This window comes from Apaloderma vittatum, unplaced genomic scaffold, assembly GCF_000703405.1.
Source record: "Apaloderma vittatum isolate BGI_N311 unplaced genomic scaffold, ASM70340v1 scaffold4589, whole genome shotgun sequence".
Taxonomy (NCBI): Eukaryota; Metazoa; Chordata; class Aves; order Trogoniformes; family Trogonidae; genus Apaloderma; species Apaloderma vittatum.
In genome coordinates, this window is record NW_009733390.1 from 1752 (window position 1) to 28374 (window position 26623).

The 26623-nt window shown below is 37.2% G+C and overlaps 1 protein-coding gene across 1 annotated transcript; it reads left to right on the forward strand.

Moving 5' to 3' along the window:
• Window positions 1–673: 673 nt before the first annotated feature.
• Window positions 674–13008, forward strand: DCUN1D5 (DCN1, defective in cullin neddylation 1, domain containing 5; the record flags this gene model as incomplete). The annotated part of the gene is made up of 7 exons (XM_009875859.1): window positions 674–765; window positions 3569–3639; window positions 4011–4102; window positions 10700–10808; window positions 10902–11006; window positions 11846–11948; window positions 12692–13008. Coding segments are annotated over 7 exons (628 nt in total), but the record flags the coding sequence as incomplete, so codon positions are not given.
• Between the last annotated feature and the right edge of the window lie 13615 nt (window positions 13009–26623).

The following is a 26623-nucleotide window of genomic DNA, read 5'->3' on the forward strand; positions in this document are numbered from 1 at the left end:
GTTGTGTGTCACATAATGAAGGTGCTGTGTGGGGAAGCTGTGTGTGCTGAGCAGTTTTAGTCTTACCATAGATTGCCATATAACTGTTCTGGTATGTGTACCAAACATCTATAGAATTTACAGATATTTTAGTTAAGCGTTTGTAATGTAAGCAATTAACCGAGTTTTCTTCTCAAATTTGGAAGCTTAACTATAAATAGCCTGACTTTTAAATATGTCAAACTCCACAGCTCCTGTTGACCTAGATGGGATCTGTGCCTGTTCAGCACTCTTGAAGATCATGCTGCTTATTAGAGACCTAACTTTAAATGCCTGTATGTATAAATGTAAGGAGATAATAAGGCATTTGAATTACTTAGTAATGATATTTTGACCATCTGTGTGTGGGTTTTTTCAGTTTAGTATCTACAACAATACGTTTGCATTTCATTAAAAGTAATAGTTGCAATAAATTGAGCTGTGAGGGGTTGTATTTCAAGGTAATTTTATGTTCCAACAAGTGTTGAAATAGGATGACAGACAATTGCCATTCAACAAATTCAACTTCATTGTTGATATATATTGACTTTGTGAAACAGTTTAAATAGTTTGAATTAATAATAACAATTTGGAATTTATTTAAGAATTATTTCTCATATTAAAATAACACTCATCATTCTTGTGTTTCTATAAGCTATTGCAGATCACAAGCCTCTGGTAAAGTGATGAGTGAAGAAGAACATTTTTCAAGTAAAAAGTGCCTGGCTTGGTTTTATGAATATGCAGGTAATATGCAATGGATTCATATTCAGTACTATATGGTTTTGTTAAAAATAAAAGAATACATCAAATATTATTTACATTTTGGGGTTTTTTATGCTGATCTAGACATAAAAATTTTGTCCAAATTTGCTTTCTTCTAACATGCACTTGAATTAGCCTATCTTTTGCTATCACCTTTTCAGTATTTGTTGTTCTTGACTTTTCGTTCTTTACTATGTGCTTTATAACTTACCATGACGTTAACTAAAATGAAATAACTGATGTTGTACAGTGTTGAACAAGGATACACTCAGTGAATCTACCTCTTGATTTGAAATGGTTAAGTAAAAGTGAGGACACTGAGAGATAATTTAGATGGAAGTTTATTTATGTAGCTAGATCTTATTTATAATCAAATTGGAAGGATAATGAAATATCTCATAATTTAAGGCTCCTGGTTTTCTGTTTTACAACATAGAATAATAGATGCTTATTCTGCTTTTCCTATATGAGAATCTGTCCTAACATTTTTGGTATTTTAAGTAACAAATATTCAGAAGCATTAGAACAAGCCTCTTTAAAATAATTCAGAATCGCTAAGTAACAGTTGCTTTCAGTGAATATTCAGTGTATTTTGCAGAATTTATTAGACTATTACTGCAATTTATTTGCCAATTATATGGTTAGAAATTCAGGATCATTATTAATTTCTTGTCTAGTTACTACTTGAAATCTGTAATAACTAATTGATGTTTAAAAGTCATTAATGGCTGATTCTCAGTATGACATGACCTGATGATTTTTCTGCCAGCAATTGGTTTGAGTATATTTATCAGAACTGATATTTTCCTTGCAGTCTTTCCACAGTAATGAACTACTGATTCTAGTAATCTGCTTTTTAATTTAGGTTTGAGGCATTCTCCTTTGAAGTAAAGAGTCTTTTCTCATTTAATTTTCTCCTGATAAATATTCCTGCACAAACTTTTTTAATGCCTGTAATTTTTTTGTTGTTGAGTCATGAACCAAGTTTAGGAGATTATACTTTGTTAGTTAACCATATCAAAATATAGAATAGAATCATAAAATCATTAAGGTTGGAAAAGACCTCCAAGATCAAGTCCAACCGTCAACCCAACACAACCGTGACCAGTAATCCATGTCCTGAAGTGCCACGTCTACATGTTTTCTGAACACCTCCAGGGATGGTGACTCCACCACTTCCCTGGGCACCCTGTTCCCATGCCTCACCACTCTTTCAGTAAAGAAATTTTTCATAATACATAATGTTTCTGCATAGAATAGAATTCAAGTGAGATTATACACCATAGGAATTTGAATGTTTCCATTAAAAGAGAAAATTATACACACAAGCGTATGTGAATCATACACATGCTTTCTGGCCCTAAACCATTACTTCAAGTTTGTAGTTATCATTACCAACGGACCCTCTATTGTCAAACTTGCAAATCTTTTGACACGTTCTATGTAAGGGCTTCTCAAAACCAGATGGAAGTGTTTTGCCTTGCTTACCTAGGTGAAATGGGTTTTGCAGCATTTTTTAACATGTAGGGGTTCATGATCTTAAATGCCAATTGCATTTTATTTTCCTATAAAAGCAGACATTCATGCTCATTTCTATTGACTGTGTTCTTACCTTACAGAGAGTAATTATTCAAAGTACATCATCATTCTTAAATAAGGATTCTGCTTACAATAACATTGGCTGATACAGATGAATTGAATACAGATCTTATCAAGGGGAAACAAGGGGGAAAAGAAGGACTGTTAGGTCTATGTGTAAATAGCAAAATTTGCAAAAAAAAAGTTTGAAGTGGCATATTTTTCTAAAAGATAAAGCCTTTACCTTTTACATGGGTTCATATTCACTAAAACAATGTTAATATAATGATTCAAGACACATCAAAATAGCATGTCAACAGGCCTTCTAATAATATTTGGTTGCCCAGTAGGAGTCATTTTTGGAACGGAATTAGTGGAAATAACTGAAACCAGAGAGATATTCAGAAGAAAAAAGCTTTGTAGAGTGTGTCTGTACATGCTCTTTAAGTACTCTAATTTGCTGCTTTTTAGAGACTTTGTCTGTGACAAAATGGAAAAGTGACAGCATAGCACTAATTGTTGTGGTCCTAATCGAGCTATTTTCATGGCAGTCCTAAACATTTTTCTGCTTTGTATATGGCTAACAGGATTAGCATTTTTTTCTGATTTGGTGTTATCACTCTCGTTATTCCTTAGCATCATAAAACTAAGCTTACATTATTTGAAGATTCATCCTCTTCTGTGTTATTGCACACCCATAATATTAACACCATTGAAAGAGTAATATTTTGAATAGCAGCTCAGATGGAAGTATTTTTTTGTTGTTGTTGATAAAATACCTCTTGAAAGAACGTTATTCATAGAGTAACTTCAACACAGTAGTGGGTACCAAAGTTGCCTTAAAGACAACTGACCACCAGCTATTGGAGTTGAGCTGTGTTAGTGAGAAACTCCGTGAAGTGTTTTGAAAACTTGCATACACAACTAATGTGGCTTGTAGCTTGTCTACTGTTGTGGGGAGGCAGCGCACAATAAGGATGTTCTGATTTAGTTTTGGTTTTAGTTCATAGTGTTACTTCATATATAATATACACATCTCTACATTGCAGTTGATAGAAAGGTCGTAACATAAAACTACTTAATAACGTAATTCAGTGGTTTTTAAGATAACAATAATTTGACTATACTGCATACAAGCTATGTGTGTAACCCTTGTGAGCAGTGAATGATAGTTAGATTTCAGTGTGTTTTCTTTTTGGTTTCGAAGGTCCTGATGAAGTTGTGGGGCCTGAAGGAATGGAAAAATTCTGTGAAGACATCGATGTCGAGCCTGAAAATGTAGGTTTCTTGCACAATACTAACACTTGAAAAGGGGTTTTTGGATAAGATTAAGTTCTGTTTATAACTCTTAACTTCAGTAAGCAGAGTTACCCATCAGTTATGCTTGGCTGGTGTGTGAGGTTTTATGCTTGTTTTACTGTAGTTATAATTCATTTTCAGAAATTGAAATTAAGGGAAAGATTGCACATAGCCAAATTCTTAAAATGGTAATAAATACAAAGTGCAAGCATGTACAAAAATTGCTAGAATGTTTTAATGCTTAGAGTTTTCTTCTTGGACATCTCAAAACTAGCCTCTTCTTACTGACTCCTTTTTCTCCCTTTCTTGTTTTTGGTTTTGTTTTTTTTTGTTCTTTTTTTCACTTGTAGATTATTATGTTAGTATTAGCCTGGAAACTAGAGGCTCAAAGCATGGGATTTTTTACCAAGGAAGAATGGTTAAAAGGAATGACCTCATTACAGTAAGAGTGTTTTTACATATATAATAGAATGTTCTAATTTTATATTTGTACCAGTAGACTCATTATTCTTGCCTTCAGTTTCTTGTGCATTGGCAGTAAGACATGGAAACTTTTACTTTTAGATCTGGTATTGGTCAACAACTGAAGGTAGCCACTGTTGTTCCTGAAGTTATGAATCTGAGTTCACTCATGATAAAGTTTTGTCTAGCCCTAACAAGTCAGCTTTTGGTGGCTTCTTTTTCTTAGAAAATATGTTAAAATATCATTCTACTTGGCAGACACAAATAAGTAGATCTGGAGATACCCATAAGTTGATCTCAGCACTAGTATTGTTGAAGGTTTTTACTGATTTCTAAGCTTTGTAGATGAGGACAGCATTGATAATGATTTTAATTATTGGTACTATTTATTAGAAGCAGACCAGAAGCTATGCTTAATGCTTAGGTTAAATAGCACTTTTTCAATCTATAAATAAACTTATTCCTTCTGTTTTTAAAAAGTTCTGGTGAGATAATGCTCTGACCAAAGAGGTTGTGTCTTTCATGAAGCTAATAAGCTTTTTGTGAGGCTTAGTTCATGTTGTCACTTCCTTTTTTGTTCTTCGTGAAACTACTTATGGTACTTGAATGTTTTAAGGGAAACTTGTTATGACACTGTGTTCAGTATGAAAAATGACAGGGAGCTACTGTTGCAGCTACACCATGGTCAGAAAGAGGGGCTGGTTTGACCCTTGGGGTTGACAAAATTACCTTCTCAGTTGGCAGGTGTTTTGGGAAATGGTATCGGGAGATACTCTCTCATTGTTTGAGACTATGGAGTGACTTTGGCTTGACTCCCTTGTGCAAATTTATTTGATTTGGGAATAGGCTTCCAGTAGATGTGTTGATTGTTTTGTGTGACTATCAGAAGCTCTTAGATTTAGAAAGACCTGGAATGATTAAATTGCCTGCAGTTCAGCACAACAGAGATTAAGTTCCAGGTATGTAATTTTTTTAGATGCAGTGAATTAGGTATATTTCGGTCGTGTCTCTGAAGTACTTAATTTTTGTACTGAAATGGAAGCTCTCAGGAGTTAGCTGGTCTAGCGGGATGCAAGCACAGAGATATATGAAATCAGGCACCTCTTCAGAGCTGTTATTATAGACCTTATTTTTAATAATGTCCTGTGATAGGAATCTTTTGGTTCTTTATAAGAACAGAGCTGGTCATGCTGTAGGCTAAATGTGTTTAAGACAGAAAATACGGTACTGCTGTGCATGTTTATATAAAAACAGACTTGTGATCAGAGCACTTGCCTAAGCCTAAACCAGTTAACAAGTGCATTGTGCTTCCTCTGAGTGTGCTCTAATAGCAGGCTGTAGGCTAAGCAGCTGGATGAAGCGGTGACACTCATGTAAAGGAATTCAAGATTCATTGGCTTAAAGAGAGAATATAAATCTGTAGACTTGTACTGATTGTGGTTACTGGGAAAGGAGGATCACATTATGGGATTTCATCTGGAATAGGAGAATTTAGTTTCTCTTGAAAGGTTTGAATGAAGTTTTGAAGCAGAAGGATTTTGCACTGTTAAAGCAATAGTTATGTTACTACATTCTTGCACAATGTTTTTTTGTGATTTGTTGTTGGTTTTGTTCTTAGTTTTTGCATGAAGAAATTACACGCTGGGCCCTTAATGTATTTTAAAGTATGCTGAGTCAGTTACATTGCAGAATTCTTATTTCAAAATATGTGAAATGTCACATAAGATAATTGCATGAACGGATTTGAGTGGAGTTCAACTTCAGAGCAATCCTGGGGAAAAGGATTTGGGCGTGTTAGTGGATAAGATCAACATGAGCCAAGAGTGTGCCCTTGCGGCCCAGAAAGCCAACCGTATCCTGGGATGCATCAAAAAATTTGTGACCAGCAGGTCAAGGGACATGATTCTGCCCCTCTCCTCTGCCCTTGTGAGACCCCACCTGAAGTACTGCATCCAGCTCTGGAACCCCCAACACAAGAAGGACATCAAGCTGTTGGAGTGAGTCCAGAGGAGGGCTACCAAGATGGTCAGAGGGCTGGAACACCTCTACTATGAGGATGGGCTGGGAGAGTTAGGCTAGTTCAGCCTGGAAAAGAGAAGGCTTCAGAGAAACCTTGTAGGCCCCCTTCAGGTACTGGAAGGCTGCTATAAGAAGGCTGAGGAGGGAATTTTTACAAGGGCCTGTAGTGATAGGACGAGGGGTAATGCGTGGAAGTTGGAAGAGCATAGGTTTAGACTAAGTATATGGAAGAAGTTCTTTACCCTGAGAGTGGTGAGGCACTGGAGCAGGTTGCCCAGGGAGGCTGTGGATGCTCCATCCCTGGAAGTGTTTAAGGCCAGACTGGATGGAGCCTTGAGCAATCTGATATAGTGGGAGATGTCCCTCCCCTGTCAGAGGGGTTGGAACTAGATGATCTGTGAGGTGCCTTCCAACCCAAATCATTCTATGACTCTGTAGTAAGATACCTGAATGTGTGATTTATGTGCAGGAGCTTGATTTCTTAAACTCTTACTGCAATCTTTGGGCTATCTTTGGAGATCTAGTCAATGTAGTGGAGCCTAGGAAGGTGTTCAGTTTCCCCTAAGACCAACTGACTGGTCACCTGAATTGCTTTTGGATTAGTTGGTTAGACTTCTAGGAATGGCAACACCTAGAGCTTGGAAGTCCAATCTGCAGTTAGATGCCAGCATTTGGGTGTGTGAAACTTGAAGTGCCATTCTTTTTTTGTGTGGTTTTATGATATGCTTATGAAGTTTGTTCCTGGGAGAGGAGGAGAAAAATAAATATGTCGTAAAGTATGCACTGGAAAAATTAAGGTGGATGAAGCAATTTAAGCAATATCATGTTGGTAGGGTGATTTATGCCCTATATATATATATGTGTGTGTGTGTCTGTGTCTGTGTATATATATATATATATATATATATGAAGATTGGGTGCCTGAATCTAAGTTAATCACCTGAAGCTCTTTTCAGAGAGAAACAAGTATTTTGCTGGGCATTTTATTTCAGCTCTTTTAAATACCTCTTTAGGATGAAATGAGTAGGCCTCAGGAAGTGACTGTTTATATCTACATTTGCTTTAAAGCCGTTGGAGGGTGAATAACTTCAGAATTGAGCATTTACCTTTACATATCTGAGATAAAGGAGAAGCATGCTCCTGTATCTGCCAACTATAGGCTTTGCAGACCTAGAAAGAAAAAAAATCTATTTAGAAAACAAAGGTGAAGGAAAAAGGATTTCAGTTCATTATTTTATTAAACTCCACAGAAGTCATTGTTTGAACTAGGTAAATATAAAGAATTTCATTTGTAAGGAAGTGAGATGTAAGCAGCTGTATTGACTGAGTACTTCCCTCTGGCTGTGTTTTTTACCCTTGGAATTTGAGTCAAATTTTACATGCAGGTTGAGGTCTTGAAAATGAGTGGCCAGGTAGAGGTGACAGAGCCAGATTAGATTCCAGCTGAGGGAAACATACAGTCATTTCGCATTTTTAGGTACAAGGGAAGCCCCTGGAGGAAGAGAGAGGCAGGAAAGTAAGGTTTGGAAAAATTTTGCTGTTTGCAGAATTCTTAGTAGAAATGACCTTTCTGGACTGATTTTACAGCATAGTATCATCTGCTTTTCCAATGAGCTTTTTGCTTGTTATTGCCTTTCTTTCTCTTAATATTTGTGATGCTAACACAAAGCGTAGTGTAAATAATATTTAATTTGTTTTATGCCACTATAGCATTCAATTTATACACAATCTAAACAATTTCTGGTCTCCAGACCTGTAAATCAAGTGATATAGGGCACAGAAAAGATGGCCTCTTGCTCTCTTAAGCCGTTACTTCCTTGGACCTCTGTGTTCTCCAGTCATAACATGAAACTCAAATGTAAGAAGAATCTGTTTTAGTGGTTGAAGAGAATGGGTGGGCTAGAGGGATATCATTTCCTTTTGTCCGGCTGGATGATGGCAAGGGAACTCTTGTAGATGAATAGAACTTCAAACTACTTTATATACTGCAATTAAATGCTTTTGGTTTAATGTCTTTGTCTTATTTTTCTTTTTGGTAAAAGACAAGCATGGTTGAATAAATATGAAACATTGAAATATCTGAATGGGGTTATTGAATCATCATTCTATCCATGTTAGCTATCACAGAATGTTAGAGGTTGGAAGGGACCTCGAAAAATCATTAGTTTCTCCCCTGCCAGAGCAGGATCACCTAGAGTAGGTCACGCAGGAACGCGTACAGGCAGTTTTTGAATATCTCCAGAGAAAAAAACTCCACAACCTCTCTGTTCCAGTACTCTGTCCTCACATGAACTCTGTACCTCAATAGAAATCAAAATAGGATAGCTTTTTGGTGCTAATTTAAGTTCTGTTATGAGTGTGATGTAGGGACAGGGAAGAGAATGTACTGAGCCAATGTCTAGCTTTGTTGATCTTGAGGTAGCCTTATTTAATGCTGTTTTTCAGTGAAGGCAGTTCAAGAAATTATGTCTCTTTACAGGAGACACCTGTGCTAATTAGAAGGTTGTTCAGACTGAAAAAAACCAAAAAAATCTATGGGGAAGATTGGTATAGGTGACCTCAGTCATCTTATTTATGGTGCAGCCATGCAAGCAGCTATGTCTCTATAAAAGAGGAGTTTGATAGCTCCTTACCTCAAAAATCAGCAGCCAGGTATGGAAATGCCTAAAATGGCTTTAACAGAAAGATGATTCCATGATTCCATGTCCCTGCATCAGCTGCAGTGGGTGGTGCCTGTCCGAATGTGATCCATTTGTTCAGTTTCAAACATGTTTACAATAGCTCAGGAGTCTTGAAGCTTAATCATTGTGCTTTCATAACCAACTTTTTCAGGAGAATCACTTCTGCATTAAAACACATGCAGATGACAGTACAGTAGATAATAACAAGAATTTTACCTTGCACTTAAGTTTATGGTAATTTGAACAATTTTAACAAAATATTTTGTAAGAAATTTAAACATACTGTTTTTTATTTTTCATATGATAAATGAATTTAGTCAAATTATATTCCAAAAAAGTTTGATAAACCCACTTTAAGTAGTTTATAAATGTGAGCATTTAGTTAGGTGTTAAATAGTAGATTTGTCCTGAAGTGTAGGGCACACTATCATCGTAGTATGAAGGTTTGAACATATTAAAAACAGATGAGAATATAAAATGAGATGCCTTTGTAGCCTAGCATAATACCATTTTAAGACTTAAATGATGGAATACACAGATGAATTAGGTGGCTGAAGACCAAAGAAAGTAATTTTATCTTTATTTAAATTTATTGAAGCTTTTTTTAACAAGATTTCTTTTCAGCTTAATGCATAGTGTATTATGAATTATATTAGTTCTTGTCACCTGAATATGCAGCCTGAATAGCTAATAGTTTGAATTATTTAACACTGGTCTTGAGTGGGACTCAGTGCTGCTTTAGCTAGGTGCTGCTAGAAACAAGACGTAACGGAAGGCTCCATCAGCTGCCGTTTCTCTTGTCAAAGCCTGAGAGGGCCAGGCAGGCTGACTGACTCCCTGCACAGGCGAAGCAGACCTGAGAAGCAGAAAGTATCGGCTGTGGGCAAAGTGCAGTGTCACAGTACAGCGTCTCAGTAGCCTGCTGTGGTGCTCACGAAGGGCCCTTGCACTGTACTGCTGTGACAAGGCCATGAGGAGTACTGAAGATGCAGACATATTCTCTGACAGTCAGACTGGATACAAGGCGAGGTGGAATTTATTTATTTGTTTTGTGGCAGCTACTATTTTATAAGAATAAAATGCGATATAACAACTGTTCTTTTCAGCGAGTCTTTCCTGGAGGATTAGCATGTGTAAACTGTGTTCTCCTCCACCATCATTGGTGAATCTAAACCCAGTTTTCTATTTGGAAACAAAAACCCTTGCTAAGTAAATTATGTGGAGATCTTCTTTTCTGTCAAAGGGTTTTGGATTTTTTTGCCAAAGGATTATCCTGTCAGCTAGTAGACCTGTACATTCTTGTACAGCCTGGGAGTTTTCAGTTGAATAGCTACTGACTAATCCAGGTGATAGGCTTATCAGAGCTTGCATTTATCAGTTATAAAACATGAGCAGACTAGTGTGTTTTGCAGAGTGCCTGCACCATCCTGCCACTGGTAAATATGTAGTCTTGAAGTGTGTGGTTGGTTGGTTGGGGTGCTTGTTTTTCCCAAAGAGATGTGATATAAAGCCCTTATTTACAGCTGGATTTTGCCACCTAAGTGCACACTGAATACTACTTTCTCCAGACTTTGGTAGTGATTGAAAGATAAGATAATGCTGGATTTTAATATAAATTGCAAAGTATGGCGCAAAAAGCAGAGGCTTTATTATGTTCCTAATACATTTTGAAAAAACTTACTTGCAGAAGCCAAGCATTTATCGTTTCACTAAGATGCAAATATTAAGCATGTTCAGTGTTCAAGTCACTTTCATAATATTATTCCTGTACATCTGATATTTTGGTGATTTTAACTGCTATGTTTGCTGGCATTTTTTTTATTGTTCCAGTATTTCGTTTTGAACTTCTGACATCAATTGTTTTTCTTTATTTTAAGGTGTGACTGTACAGAAAAATTACAGAGTAAATTTGACTTCTTGAGGTCACAATTGAATGACATTTCATCTTTTAAGAATATCTACAGATATGCCTTTGATTTTGCAAGGGTAAGACTACTGGAATACTAGAGAAGTTCTTGCTCTAATTATTCAGTGAGCTTGTACTTGAGTCATTTTTGTGCTTGCTTTATTCAACCTTAGGATAAAGACCAGCGAAGTCTTGATATTGACACTGCAAAATCCATGCTAGCTCTTCTGCTTGGAAGAACTTGGCCGTTGTTTTCAGTATTTTATCAATACCTGGAGGTACAAGTTTCCTTCGCTTTCTCAGTGATGGTATAATAGTTGGACTGTTCTGGTTTCAGGGTTTGTGGGTTTCTCCTCAAGAATGTTTCCTTCTGGCTTCTCTTTTGTTTCTTGATGTGCTTATGAAAGTGATGTTCTTATATGTGTCACAGACCCTTCCCCCTTCCTGTGCTGCACCCCGCCCTTCTCTTATCAAAGGCAACTAAAATTCCATCTTAATTAGACTATAAAGGTAAATTTAAAATTCAATAATAGAGCCACAGTAGTCTCTTCAGCTGCATCCGTGCTGAATTTCAAATTCACTTTGTGCAGATACAGTGTGTAGGTACTTGGCTGTGGAAGATTTTGGTCAACTCAGCTGCATGTGACTTGGCAATGTGGATGTGTGTAGGCTGTGGAGAATTCTAGACTTGAGACTAGTTCCTGGCTTCAAATCAGTACTGATATGGCATAGTACATATCCTTGTGATCAGAGTGTTTCGTACACTGGGGGAAAAATATTTATAATTGTTCATTCTGGAAATGTATCTGAGCTGGATATGCCCCACTTGAGGGCAAGATAAAAACTCTACCAGGTTTTGAAGCTTGAGTGATGATTTCTTGACTCCCTGGTATTCTCATTTTGCTCTGAGCTTTCAAAAAAGCATTTTATGTAGTTTCAGAACTATGAAATATGTGCATGTGCAGTATATTAAAAAATGAAAAACCAAGGAAATAGTAGCTGTTGTTACTCATTAAATTGTTTGTCAGGAACTGATTGAAGATAAAATGAGAGAAATAAGATGCAGCATTACCAAATGTTGCTTGACATTTTAATGTTCTGAAATTATTTTCCTTAGCAATCGAAGTACAGAGTTATGAACAAGGATCAGTGGTACAATGTGCTAGAGTTCAGCAGAACCGTCCATGCAGATCTTAGCAACTATGATGAAGATGGTGCATGTAAGTAGTCAGAACATTTTTGCTTATTCAGCTATTAATTCAATATTTTCAGTATGAACAAAACGAATTTCCATAACTGAAACAGTACTGCAAGGTATCAAGTATTTTCATCCAACAATGCATAGAAAAACTATCCTCATAAACATCCATCTTCAAACTGCAGATATTGATTGCAGTAGTTTGTCAGGGGTATGATGGTGTACATGAACCGACTTACATTTAGTTGGGGATCTGGTGAAGCTACTTGCTACATGAAAGTATAGATTTGCAAATAGGATTATAAACAGCAAACTCTCATTTTGTAGTAATATATAAAACTGTAGTTTAACTGGAGTTAACTATAAAGTACCCTAGCTGTTGGTCAGTACTATGGTGGTATTGCATTAGGCATCCTGTTTTGGTCTGTGTTCTAGTTTTGAAAGGAAGAAGGAATTAGTTGTGCCAATTGACAATATGACCTTACCTTTATGCTTTCTATTCAGTTCAGTGCACTTGTCAGGTGTCAGGAACGCTTTTTTCCATATTTCTTTGTAGCCATCTATATGATGGAATCATAATCACTGTTTTATAATTCTTTGTGTAGTGATATTTGTGCACTTTTTGCCACACTTGGATTGAAATGATCGTAATCATCATTATTTGACATGAATGTTACCTAGACCAATAGTTTTAACCCTCATACTTTAAAAGAAGATGATTCAAAGATATTGATAAATATAACTCCAAGTTTCATCCATTTGCAGGGCCTGTACTTCTGGATGAATTTGTAGAATGGCTAAAAGTTCGTCAAGCATCATAGCAAGAATTCAAAAGAAAATGCAAAAGTTGTTTTGGTGCCCACTTCTACACAAAGTAATGAGAAAAACGAAGGATTGCATTTTCATTTTTAAGAAAGACTTTACAGTAATTTGTTTTTCTTTTTAAAGGAAATTTTCTTGTTACATGTGACATGGGCATTGAACCACACCTCTTCTGAGACTGAAAGCTGGAGTTCTTGTTTTGAGTCTTATGTTTATAGCATTTATTTCAGAACAATAAAGATCAGATTTGTGACAAAGGCCTAAAAGTGAAGAATGTCCCTTGAATGTGAGTGTGGTGTCTATTTTTAAAACCAAATCTTTTAAGATTAACTTTCTCAGAAGTGCCCTTTGCTATGAATTTTTGAAGACCTTAAAAGGCCTACCTGGCGCTGTTGCTTGCTGGTGGTATAACTGTCTTGTGTGACAAATATTACAGAGAATGAATGATTTCTTTTAAAAAAAAAAATTATTTCGTTTTTTTGGAGCCCTGGGTGGGATTGTGCTAATTTGCGTATTAAGTATTGGTCATGGGTTGTGCTGCAGTTTCCAGCTCCTTGTGGAGATAAAGGCCTTAAACTTTTTTTCTTCTTCTGTTTAGTTCAGTACCCCCCCAGTGGCATGGTGTTTAATGGCAGGCCCTTTTAACGCAGAAAGATGTGGAGCATGTGGCTCTAAATGCAGAATGGCTGAAAACTAGTTGCCTGTGCTTCAGATGGTGAACACTTTGGTACAGCAAGGCAGCTTCAAATTTTTACTACAGTTTAGACTTTGGATTGCTTTGTATAAAAAGTGCAATTTAGATTTTAAAAGGGAAAGCTGGAAAGACTTGGTTTCAAGCTTTGCTTCTTATGTGTTTTAGACTGGAAGCATTCATAACGTGACCTTTTTTAAGTCAAGAAGAGACTATTAAATGACCTACCTTTTGGTCTGTGTATAACAGGCTATTAATTTTATCCTGTTTCTCCATGCATTTTGTTCAATAACTACTGCAATTGCCATTTTAGACGCTCAGTATTCGTGGCAATCTTTAAATACAGCAGAAGTTTGTCACTCCTACCTTCCTGCCCAAAGGGCCCAATACCATCCTTGAGAAGGAAACGTTTTTGTGAGTAAATGGGAGAAACCAAAAGAGAATGAGAGAATGAAGCATTTGTAACTTCTGCTTTATTATGTAAGTACATTATGTAGACTGTGATAATGCCATGAGACTCAGTGATTCAAGGACTCATTGTGCCAAATATTTCAATAGCTTGAAATAAGAATAGACAATGTAAGCTAGGCATGACTTGAAGATCTTTGCCTCAGGGAAATTACTTCTGTTTTGCACATCCCTTATTCAGACTAACAAGCATGAGTTTTCCTATCCTTAAGGAAAGCTTTGTCCCCAAGATTTTTTTTTTTTTAAGAGGAGGGGAAAAAAGGAGAAAAGATACGAGGAGAAACTAGTGGGACAAACTAGTAGTGTGTACCTGTGTTCTTGTTCTACTAGAGAGGACTGCTCTTGCAAGTTACTCTTCAGACCTGCTCACTGTGGGCTGCAGGGAGCAGTGCAGGGGTCATCCACGCACTGTTCTGTAAGTCGCCTGGTAGTGCAGGTGAACCTTGGAAGCTTGGTTCTGCCCAAGCGAAAAAAGGATTTGGAGGGGGGGGGAAATAAACAACAAACAACAGTTGAGATATTTGGAATATCTCTGCTTGTACATTGTCTAGTGTCTATGTGCATGCAAATACATGCACTACAGCTGTCCTAAGTATTTTTCCACCTTTTTTTAAGGGAAGTACTGAATTTTAGACCTCATATAGGCTACAGCAGTTCTCTTCAATATGTTACCAGTTGTCTGTTTGTATTGTTGATAATTCTGATATCACTCATAATGGAGTGCCTTTCATGTGGAAATTGCCCTACCCCACAGAAAGTTAGTGCCAGAATGAGATTAGCATCAAGAGTCCCAAGATTTACTGGTAGAGTGAGGTCCTAACCTGCACCAGTTAACTTGCATCAAGGGCAGTACTGCTGAACATGAAATCTCTGCAGGGGCACTGATTCTGAAATGATTTTCTCAAATTCACTGCAATGACTCTCCTTGCTTAGTATGTTTTAGTCCCTGTTATAACTGGGGAATTCTCTTTCCAGAAGTTTTTAAATACTGGTTAGAAGATTAATATTTTATAGTGAGATTTTTTTTAAAAAAAGTCATCTTTTTTTTAGGTAACCGCAAACTGTTATCAATTCAGTTTAACCCAGTTGGTCCTAGAGGATGGTATTAGAGTCTAACAGTAGGAGTGATGCATCTACCAATCCAAGGTGGTTGAGTACTTACAGTTAAGGTGTAAGACACTATGTGATGTATCATTTGTATCTTTGTTAAGGTTTTTATCAGTGTTCCTATAATAAATCCATGTTTCAGGGATTTATAGCTTGGTTGTGTGTGTGATTGGAAATCATCAGTTACTGTAAAACTTGGACTGGGAATGAATGTATTTAAGCTACTTAAAATCAATATAGTTTTTCAAATTTGAATAAAATAGGATTTTAAGTTATGTTTTTCGTGCTCGAAACTGCAATCAGATTTATTGTTTAAATGTGAACTAATAGCTTGTACAGTTTCACTGTGAGCTGATCACTCTTGTTAGCTATCTTTTTATTAAATCTTCTTACAGCTTACTGTGGATAAGTGCTGAAAGGTGTCTGTTTTATTTTTTTAATTTTGTACATGTCCACAGCCCCAAACTGAGTTCACCTAAATGCTTTCCTTAGTCTTTGAACATGAATTTTGCTTTGTTCAGGTGCATTTCAGTTTATTGAATTAAAAACAAATGACACTTTATTTTTCAGTATTCTAGAATGAAGGTTTCACAGGTTAAATGTGCTACCGCAGTTATGGCAAATAATAAAATAGAAGGTGAAATGTCTTCCAAAACTAAATCATACTGGTGTTATCTTGATGTTATAAAATTCACTTTAATCTCACTTTCATTTATTGATGTTGGTTCTTCCTAACATTTAATAATAACTGTAATAACTATTTTTTTTTCTACTTTTCTTAGATAACTAATAATTTTGGTTTCTTAAATCTGAAAATGCCCACCTGTTCATGGAAAAAGCCATACTGATGGATTGGAAAGTAGTATTTCTCCTGTGTAAAAACGTGATCTTGAATTAAACAGTCATGTGTATTTCCCATGTCTTTAACTGTATCTGTAGCTTTGATCCAATTTATCTTTACTGTTTAAACGTCCAGTTCTTTACTAATGGCTGTAATTTCACATGTCTATGTAGCAGGATTTGAGTTTTGCATTTTCGATTCCTGGGGATACAAGCGTGGTACAAATCACGGGCAGCCCGACAGGGGACGCTGTGGTCTTGCATTTCCATCGTGATGGGGTTTGTGTGTCTCAAAAGCATTGAGCTGATACATCGATACTGAGTGGTCAAAAACTGCAAAAGGGGACCTTAAGTTTAATTCTTCTGCTATTTTGTTAACTTTTTAAGCTAGTGAACAGTTCTTTCAGTGCGATACGTACAAACATGTACAGGTTTAGCTTTAAGTGTGACAAATAAAATGGTATGTAATAGGGCAGAATTATTTTTTTTTTGGTCACGCTGTCTCTTTGGGTTTTTTATTTTTTATGTTTGTAACTGTTCTTAAACTGAGAGGCTCAATTCCAGCAAGATGGATCAGTCTAGTCTCTGGCTACACCTTGCTGAATAATTTCTTTGCTCCTGTGTGCACTTACAGAAAACAGAATTTGATCTCAGCTGGGAGCAACAGTAAACACAAATTTTGATTCTATTCCAGGTTATTAGGTGCTGATAGACCGTGATGGGCCTGGTGATTAATTTCATGCGTTATTCATTGCATGAACTGGCTTCAACACCCTGTTGCATTACATTTGAATGAAAAGAGAATCCCCCTTTGGTCCTCATGTGTTGCCTGATCTAGCTGAGAGGCGTCCCTGCCCGTGACAGGGAGGTTGGATTAGATGATCTCTGAGGTCCCTTCCAGCCTAGGCCATTCTGTGATTCTATGATTCTCTTCCCTGGCTGCCTCATTTTGCCCTTCCCCCTGCGTCTCTCTTGGGTCAGTGTTTTTAGGAGAGGACTTGGTATTTCCTAGTATCTGTCAGAGCCCGTTACAGAAAGGGTCAAACATATGACAAGCTTTCCTACTGTTTTCCTTGCAGATACAGTTTGTTCCACTCTTTGCACTTCCTAGTTGTTAAGGCTGGTGGCAGTACCTGCCTCAGGACAGTCCTGGGAGAGACTCCCAAAGATCATCGGTCTCCCTCAGACCTAAGGCAGTGCCTGTTTGCTATCTCCATGGTTCACCTTTATCTTCTTTTGATAATGAAGTTCCCGATGCCTTCCAGAGTGAGTATGATGTTCAGAGCTCTGCAAAACAGGTGTCTCTTATCTGGATTGACAAGTGATGGCAACCACTACCAGACTTCCTACCAAAATGAAATTAAGTTTATTAGATTTGTGTATCACTTCATACAATCTCTAAACTTTATAATCTTGCTCTGTTTTTATCTTAGCTAATCAGAGTGACTGATCATAACAATAATGACAGAAAAGGGAAGTTACTGGATTTGTCTTTTTATAGGCTTTACAGAGGACCCAAGTACTGTTTCTTAATCGAAGTTGGTTTCAAAACATTTCTATCGAATGACTTACTAATTTATAAGTTATTGAAATGTTATAGTTGTGTCCTGTTTCTCTAGAAACTATACCTAGTGATAAAGATGCTTTAAACACCATTTTTCAGTTTATTAAACTTCTCCAACTTTGACAATTTAAGAAAAAAAAAATCACTCAAATGTTTCAAGGATTTTGCTCATGTATATATTTTACCATCGTAGCAATGAATTAGTGTTGATTATAAAGTAATTTAAAGGTATTTTTGACCGATTTAAATTCTAATACACATCTTTTTTTCCTTATTGTTTTTAGAATTACTTATTTTCACTGTTCATTTTAAGATAGTGAATTAAAGGGTTAGAACATAGTATTGCCAACTAGCTTAATTTTTTTTTCTGCTAATAGCACTGAGGTGATTGTCTTTATTTTTTTAAATATTGGAATATTTTAGGATGGTTTACTGAGCCTATTGTAGTAACTTAAATTGCAGTAAAATGGAATTGTAGATGTGACTTGTAGCCTGCTAACTATTACAGGTTTAATGTGAAATTATTTTCTGCATTCAAAATAAGTTAATTCTAGATCAGTTTTTCTAATGAAAGAGGAAGCATCCTATGGTGTAATGTCTCTCAATAATTAAAACTTGAAAAGAAAATTATAATCTTCAACAGCTGATGTTGCATCCCCATCTAGCTGCTCAACATACGTTAATTTGGACAAGGGAAAATTGTTAGTTAGGACACCGGAATAAATGATTCAGAACACATCTGAATTAAATCAGTATTAGACCACAAGAAACTCAGTTACTTCAATTTTTTTTGCAGATTACGGCAATAATAGGAAGAGGAACATTAGTTTTACAAAAAGTACATCCTCTCCCTACCTGGCACTTGCTGCCAAGCTACGCTTCTGTGTCATAGTTTGAGGTATTGGTTCTGCTTGCATGGATCTATAAAGCAAAGAAAACAGTTTACTCCCTCCTGTGTGTTTGATTTTTGCATCAGGGCTGAGTGGTCATGCAAAGCAAAGACAAGTGCTGGAGTTCCAAGGCCTGGGTATGTGTCGTGACACTGATTTTTCCAATATGTGAAACGGAAATGTACAAGGCACGCAGGGGAAAGAATAGGAAATATATCTGCAAATAAAACACAGTTTTGCCCTACCATTTTTCGTTTTATATAACTGAGGGAATGTTCTGTCCCTGTTTCTGTACACATGCACACAGAGTCTTATATCTGAGTACATAAATGTTTCCCATCTGGTGTGCAACCTGATGGAAACTGCACAGAGTTTGAAGGTGAAAAGAGAATTAGAAAGGAGGTTTAGTGCTCCTCAGCTTTCCTGTAGCTTATGTACGCCTTGGGGACTGTGGAGGGGGCTGGTCACCTGTCTGTCCTGTGCAAATCTCCCTCAGTGGTGGTTTTTCTGCATTTGAAAGGTTCTGTCCTAGGAGGCAGTTTAAAGTTTTGATAGTGAAATGCTATTCCTTTGCTGAATCTTCTGGCAGTTTATTCATAAACCCATTGACTGTAATTATATGGTTTAGTTTGTGGGGTTTTGTTTTGTGGTTTTTTTTGCCCCTGGTATGGTGATTACTGGCTGACAGAATGAATACTCTACTGTGGAAAAATGCCCTCATAGGATTGGAGATGCCAAGCCTAACAATGTCCATGGGAGGACAGTAACTATTACTGACACTTGAGTGAACCACCAGGATACTTACATGCCAAGGCCTACCTTTTGCCAGTATTTTCTCACTTTTTCTTTTTTTTTTTTTTTTTTAAATTGTGTATGGAACTGTGATTTTAGGTTGTGTACTACATCACGGAAAAAGATTGCGTGGCTGAAGCTCTACAACTGAGTGTATGCTGTACTGAAGTTCATTACAATGTATAATTCTTAAATAAAATGCTGATGACTTTAGGGTGTTATAGTTTGTGGAGCTTCGTATATTTTTGCAACACGATATGATGCATAACTGAATGGAAAATAACTCATTGCTGAAGTCATGGGGAAGCGGGAAGCATCTTAAGTGTCGGTAGCTGTTTGTAAACAGTGAGTACATTTTCATTTCCTAATTCATTTTTTGATGCTCATTTTAATTTCTTAAAGGATCAATGTTCATCAGGGATCGCTCATGATCCTGGTTTAGTAACCAAAAGAATATTATTTTTCTATTAGTTTGCGGGGGGCAGCTAATGTACCAGCATGTAAGGTTTTGGATTCATTGTGCGAGGTACTGTGTTGTTAATAAAACTTTTGTCCCAACCTAATGACATTACTGTTCTACAAATAAATGCTGTGCTTGTGCTTTGCATAATGCTTGTCTTTTAATTAGAATGTGGCTGCAATCATAATATTAAATATTTTTCCATTTAACTACATCATTTATAATTGCTCAGCATTGCTAAAAATTTAATTAAACTAAGAACTTGTTTTCTAGTATTAGTGGTATCAATGCAAGAGATAAAATTGCCTCATTCCCATTTATTACTTTGTTTGGACGTTTCTATAATGTTTTGGCCTTCTTTAGCTTAAAGATTTGATTTGTGTTACCATGATTCGAGTTCGCCAATGATGATTCCAACCAAGATGTACAACTATTTTGGTTAAATTTTGTCCTTTGGACCTAAATAACGGGGGCCCAGTTCTCCAGACATGCTTAAGACTTCATCCTTACAGAAATTAGGTTCCTTATGATTGACAAGGTCCTTCTAGCTTAGATTTTATAATGGTTCATCCCTGAATTTTCTTCTATCCCTGAATTAGGGGCTGCCTTGACTACAACAGAACCAGTAAATACTAACGTCTAAGCTTCTATTGCTTTGAAATACCAGGTGGGAGGCAGAGGAAGTGCTCACGTTTAGGTTGGATTGCAGACCAGGTTTATTTGTACATCCCTTGGGCTACAGTTTGAATTGGGTGTGAAGTTGGCTGTATTTCTTTTAAGTAAGTTCTTTTTGTTATATTGCCGCAAGAATTAAAGATTGCTACGTTACGTTATGCGACATCTTTATAGATTTAGAAATGCTGAGGTATAGGAAGGCACAGAGAAAGGAAGCATGAGGCCCTGTCTGAGATAGCTTTGGGCTAGTACGGTGCGTTAGGCAAACAATTATCTGGTCTGAAGTTTCAGGGTTTAGATGCTTCCTTATGCAGATGCCTAACATGCTACAGAGAGGGCCGGTTTTTAAGAAGATTTTAATAGCCAAAAATTATGAGGATTTTTCCTTTGCAACAATGTAGCCCCTTGACAGTATTCTGGTGGCTGCTGAGAAGAAATCATTTAATTGCCAGATGTTTCCCAACTCTACAAAAGTTCACAGGAGCCAGAGGACCAGTGGACTCCTATTCCTCTCTTGCATATTTGTTAGAGATGTCACGCAGATGCATTTTGGCTGTCCCCAGCCATATGTGACCCCCTCCCCAGGGACAGTCAGCTTCTGACAGCTTGTAAGGAATTGTAAGAGACTGTAAGGGATTGTTAGGAGTAAGGTAAGTGATGCTTCCAGCAAAAATTTCTTGATCATCTGTGTATTACAGGAATGTGACACACCAATGCTTGGTAGCTAATTTGAAAGGAAATACATGACAACAGCCAGTTCAAATCTAAATGAATCAGGACTAGATTTAACCAGCTTCAATAGATGTAATTTTGTGGGCCAAAATTGTGGTTTTGCAGTTCAGAAAACCCCAAGTTACTTTGGTTTTACTGAGTTAGCTCTATGGGTTTTCAACGGGAAATATTTCCATACAATATACAACATGCTTTATAAACAAGGAAGTGATTGTGGTTTTTCGTAACAATGTAGTGCCAGTAAAATATAGTTGGGAACAGAAAGAATTTCTGGACATAAAAACACATCTCCTGTTATCAGAGGATGACTTGCATGGTTGCTTTATTTAACACTGCTAATCTGGTTATAGAAGGACTTTTTAACATCACTCCATTGAATTAAATTTTGCAAGTGCTCATCAGCATGAACAAGAGTTGCACAGGTGTGTCCTTTGAAATCAGTGAGTTGATGCTTTATGTCTCACCAACACACAGAAGATGAGTGATTCCCTTTAACTGAAATTGTAGAGCAGCACTATATAAATGGACACAGAAATTCCCACGTAACTGTTTTCATGGAATCGTAGAATACCAGGTTGGAAGGGACCTCAAGGATCATCTGGTCCAACCTTTCTTGACAAAAGAAAAATTTTCTTCTGCTATTCCATTGCCAGTGGAATTGCTGGCAGTGTCGTTAGTGCAGCAGGGAAAGCTTACTGCCCGCCAAGCACCGGCTTTGCAGAGCGCGCAGAGGTGCAGACCATCGCAGCCAAACTCCTGCAGATCTCTGAGCTCTGTTACAGAAGATATTTTATGTTTGTCCACGCTATACCTCAGCCACGGTGACTGCAGCCCAGGGATGCTGTACTGGTTCTGGTTAACAGCTCTCCGGTGCATGGCCTCTTACATAGTTATCACAGAATGGCCTAGGCTGGAAGGGACCTTAGAGATCATCTAATCCCACCTCCCTGCCATGGGCAGGGATGCCACCTCTCGACCAGACCAGGCAACACATGAGGACTGAGTGAGTTGTATATAGTTTTTTATTTTTATCATTTCAGTATTATTTCCATTATTGTTTAGTTAAAGCTGTTTAATTTTTTTTCTTTTCTAACCCGTAAGTCTCTCTGCCTCATTCCCTTTTCCTTCCCGTTTGGGGCAGGAGAGCGGGTTAGAGAGCGTCTGTCCGTGTGTAGTGACCAGCCCAGCCCTAACCCGCAACATGATCTAAAAGCACTTTAAAAGTGAAACTTCACTGTGGACAGTATTGTAGCTACAGATTTATTTTCCGTTTGATAGACTATACACCAGAGATTACCAGGCAAGTCACTGGCATATCAAGAGCCTGTGCTGCTCACCTGCTTTATTAACCTTTACAGTCTTGCCAAAGCCTCAGTAGGTTTCATGCCTGCGGGAAGGAGAAACTGATGTTTTTGGATCCGGTTGTACGGTTGGAATTAGTGCTGCACATGTATCTGCTGTTCTGTAGGCCTCATCACAATTCAACATGATTTTAACTAAAGGTAGAGGAGCAGTTTTGGCTAGGAATTAGTGTTTATTGGCTTACCTCTTCAACAAGCAAAGGAGAGTTTAACGTCTTATACACTTGTCACTACATTTTGCCTCCAAATTTTATGTGCTTGCTGCTGTTACTAAACGTTTCGTACTGGTACAAACACTGCCGGTGTTTGCTGTCTCTTGACAAACTATAGTGAGTTAGCAGTATGTTAGAAAAGTAAATTTACAATTTTATACAACCATAACTTTGCACTCGTTTGTAGACAGACGGTAGAAATGACACCCACGAACAAGAAATCTGGTCCCTCTGTCCCTTCCCGCCCTGCTTTCCTCCTCTGTAATTGTGTACTTGTCTAGTAGGTAAATGGAAAAATCCTGAAGAAAAGCTTCAGAGGAATGGAATTAAGAGAAACTATGACTAGAGGCAAGAGAGTTTTATTTTAATTATCACTTTACTGAATAGTTTGACTGGAAAATTATGTAGTTGGAAGCTACGCTTCAGAAACAAAGTGCAATAAACTAAAGCTACAATACTGCAATGCACAGCACTGTTGAGTGCTGTAAACATCTTGAGAAAGTTATGCTTGTATAGTTAAAAACATGGTTTTCTTTCTAGTTTCAATAAAAGACATGAGAGGATTAATTGTCTTTCAAGGAAATATGTCAATTCAACTGCTATCAGAGTAAAATGTTTCTGTTTCATCAGAATTACACCTTGGATCTAATTTTTCTCAGTCTTTCTCTCCATAAAGAATGCAATGGAAAAAAGGTTGTACAGAGCAAGAACAAAGAAATGGTTTCTCACCTAAGTAAAATGATTAAATCTAACTGAAAATCTGCTACATATAGTTCAAGCAACATGATCTAATGCAAGAGACTGAGAGAGTATTAATAATTCAGTATTTGGAAGAATATTGAAACAGTTTCTAGCTACAGCAAGTAAAAAACCAACAGTCCCACTGAAAGTTTTGAACTACAACTTTATATTATAAATATGTCAGAGTATTTCAGGCTTCTATCAGCAGCACTGACTTTGAGCATTCATTTCAAAATGATTTTTAAAAAATTAAATGAGAGGCATGTTAAGCTGAAACGCAACAGAAGTTTTTGTTTTGAAATGATGGCTTTCCCTGTTTTAACTGTGAATTCAAAAGTTTATGCAAATAATGTATTTTTTTTTTAATCTGAGTATATTACAAAGTACGTTAATTAGATTTAATGTAACTATGTTGCCTTCTACGATAGGCCTTTACTGAGTCTGACATCAGTGCAACCCACTACTGTGATCAAATTATTTATAATCATCTCCCTACTCTCTCCTATTTTTGACTTCAAGAAGAATGTACTCCATTTTAGAATACTAAAATAAACAGTTTCTTTTCATTTTTAACCTAGAGGGAGGATTTGGAACTTTAAGCAGTTGACTTTCAGGTAAATCTAACTAGAAAAGTTGCAATGAACACTCATCTACTGATTAAAGAATGTGCATTTAACAAACATCTTACATAATGCTGCAGTACAGCAGCACGATTTGCCTGTTTGTGAGTTTTAAACTAGAATTAATTTCATTCACAATTAGATTCACACTTAAATTCTGATCCACAGAAACTCTTAACGGTGCAAGAGCCCATCTGTCTTAAGTACTGTCTCCTTGCAAAATACATCCTGGAAAATGAGTGATAACTAGCAAGAGTCCTGCTACACGCTCCTAGAAGCTGATGTCACATACTTACCAACAGGGCTAAGGTTATAAAATACTATTTTCCAAAGAGATCTGGGAATGCTGTCTTTAGGCTATCATGAACATGCAGGTATACCAAAACCACAGATACAGGAAATACTACTTCAGGGTATTTAAAACTATGAGATTTGAAGACTTCTTTCTAGCATTTTTAATAAGTAAATTTATGTCACTATAGAGTCCTGTAGAACTCCCTGTAATGGATGGAGGCAGATCTGCAGAGTGCTGTGGTGGTGCAAAACCAATATAGTTTCTTTTGCCCCTGAAATGGACCTTGAAACTCTCTGTCTATCTGAGAAATTAAGTTCCTTGTTTCTCCCTATAGCCGTTGGTATGCAGGATATGTTTAGGGAGGTCCTGAGAACACAATTCTCTCAGCTGACATTGTCATCTGGAAGAAGATTAGAAGCCAGAATCTAGCTCCACCCAAGCCTTTAGGGATACCTTGGATACCTAAGTGCAATATCTAAGGGACCCAAGTATCTGCTGATGGCTGTCCCCAGAATTGCTGCATTTGGCATTTTTGAGCAAGCAGATTCTTAGATCACGTCTAAGGTCTGTGGCAGTTTGGAGAATTGGCACCTATTCTGTTTCTAAGCATCCCAGTCTATACCTAATTGTTTGAGCCACACACAGAAGACAGTCTGGAAAAGAGATAATGATCTTCCTTTTGTCCAGTAGCCTGGTAAGCTTACCCGGCTTTTAGAAAAACTCATATAAAGATTATAAACTTAAATATTCATTTTAGTATGGCTTGGATTTCTGAGGAGTGCCTTCCTACAGGGAGTGGAGGCACAGTCTAAGTTGACTCCAGATCCTCTTAAAATCATTTTTGAGTCTGATTCGTAAGTCCAATTCAACAGCAGAAATAAGGTTTGTCACTGAACATGTTCAGGGTAGTCTGTCAGCTCAGTAAACAAGCTGGATGTGCATCACACACTGTGTGAGTTCATCAGACTATTGGAGGTAAGAGCAGATCGTCTTTGGCCATTTCCCGAGGGAGGTGGCATCACTAGCTGTCCTGCCACCAAACCAAAGCAGACGATACAGGGTCAGCTCTGGTACAGAAGAAAGAGCTACTAAAACTACTTTGTTCAGCATTGGAATTTCCTTGGAGATCTGGTTCTGTCCATCTCGTTTTCATTAAATAAATGCCCAAGGTCTGTGGAAATTCAAAAACTGCAATAATAATGGAATTAACAGATTAAAGTGGCTATCTCAGGAGAATGAAATGAGAAGCCAGCCATCAGGGCAAAAGAAATTACGTTTTTAACAACAGTAAAAAGAGTTTGGTCAAACATAGTTCCTTTTCCATTCATCATTTTTGTATTATCTGTTGCAATTTTTTCTATTTTAGGAGACACACATGCATAGAAAAACTTGTAAGATTTTTTTTCCTTTTTTTTCTTTTTTACTATGCTATGTAGAAAAAAAAAGGTAAAACAAAAGCAAAGAAATTACTCCACATGAAGAATCACATCTACACAGCCCAGTTCTGCTACTCAGACTAACCTATTTTGGTCTACGTTGGGTTTCTTAACACTGCTGCATAGTGAATGTTGCTCAAGTGTAAATTTTACTTGCTATCCATGTAGGACAAAATGTTAAATGCTTCAGTGGCTTCATCTGATGCCTATAAAAAGAGCTGATTTCAAAGAAAATCCTAACTGTATTTTGATTGCTTCTCTCTGTATAATTTGAAAAATCTAAGGAGCATTTCACTTGTGAAACTTCCCAATAAATAAAAAATACAGTTAGTTTGCCCTCAAAATAATAGTAGTTGCTTTCTCTCAAGCAGATTTTTCTTTCTCAAGTAACCTCATTATTAGAAAGGTCCTTACTTTTCTGTTTCAAGAGGTGAGTTTTTCCGTTGTTGCAGGGGCCACGGCACATGGACCAAGTAGGTCGGCATCCCTGCACAGACGGTTTGGGCCAGAGTTACTCTTCCAGCTGCAGGGTAAAGGAAGACCATGAAAGTCATGTTTTTGAGGTCTATGGCATGTTCTAGAGGGAATTTTTTCCCCTCTGTTTCTATACCCTTTTGTTCCAGTGGAAACCAGCTTCATAACCTCACCGGAAGCAGCCACGGTGCCAGAACCTTCCTAACCTCATCTGAAGTGGAGATGGTGTCATGAAAGTTATCACTTGTTTATTAAATATTAAGAAATGCAGTCCCTTTTGAAGTTCGTAACTCATTTGGAGATGCTTGCTGACAACTTCAATGTTTATTATTCTTCCCAGCCTTGATGTCTCACTGATGCACCACATCAGTCTCTGTTTTGACTAAACATTACATCGTGGTAAGTGTTGTTTATAGTGTATCAACCCTATGGATGGGCAAGCCCAGAAAACTCAGAAGGCTGCAGTTCCTTGGGAAATTCTGGAAGGAGACTTCTACAGCAAATGCTGTAAAATGTA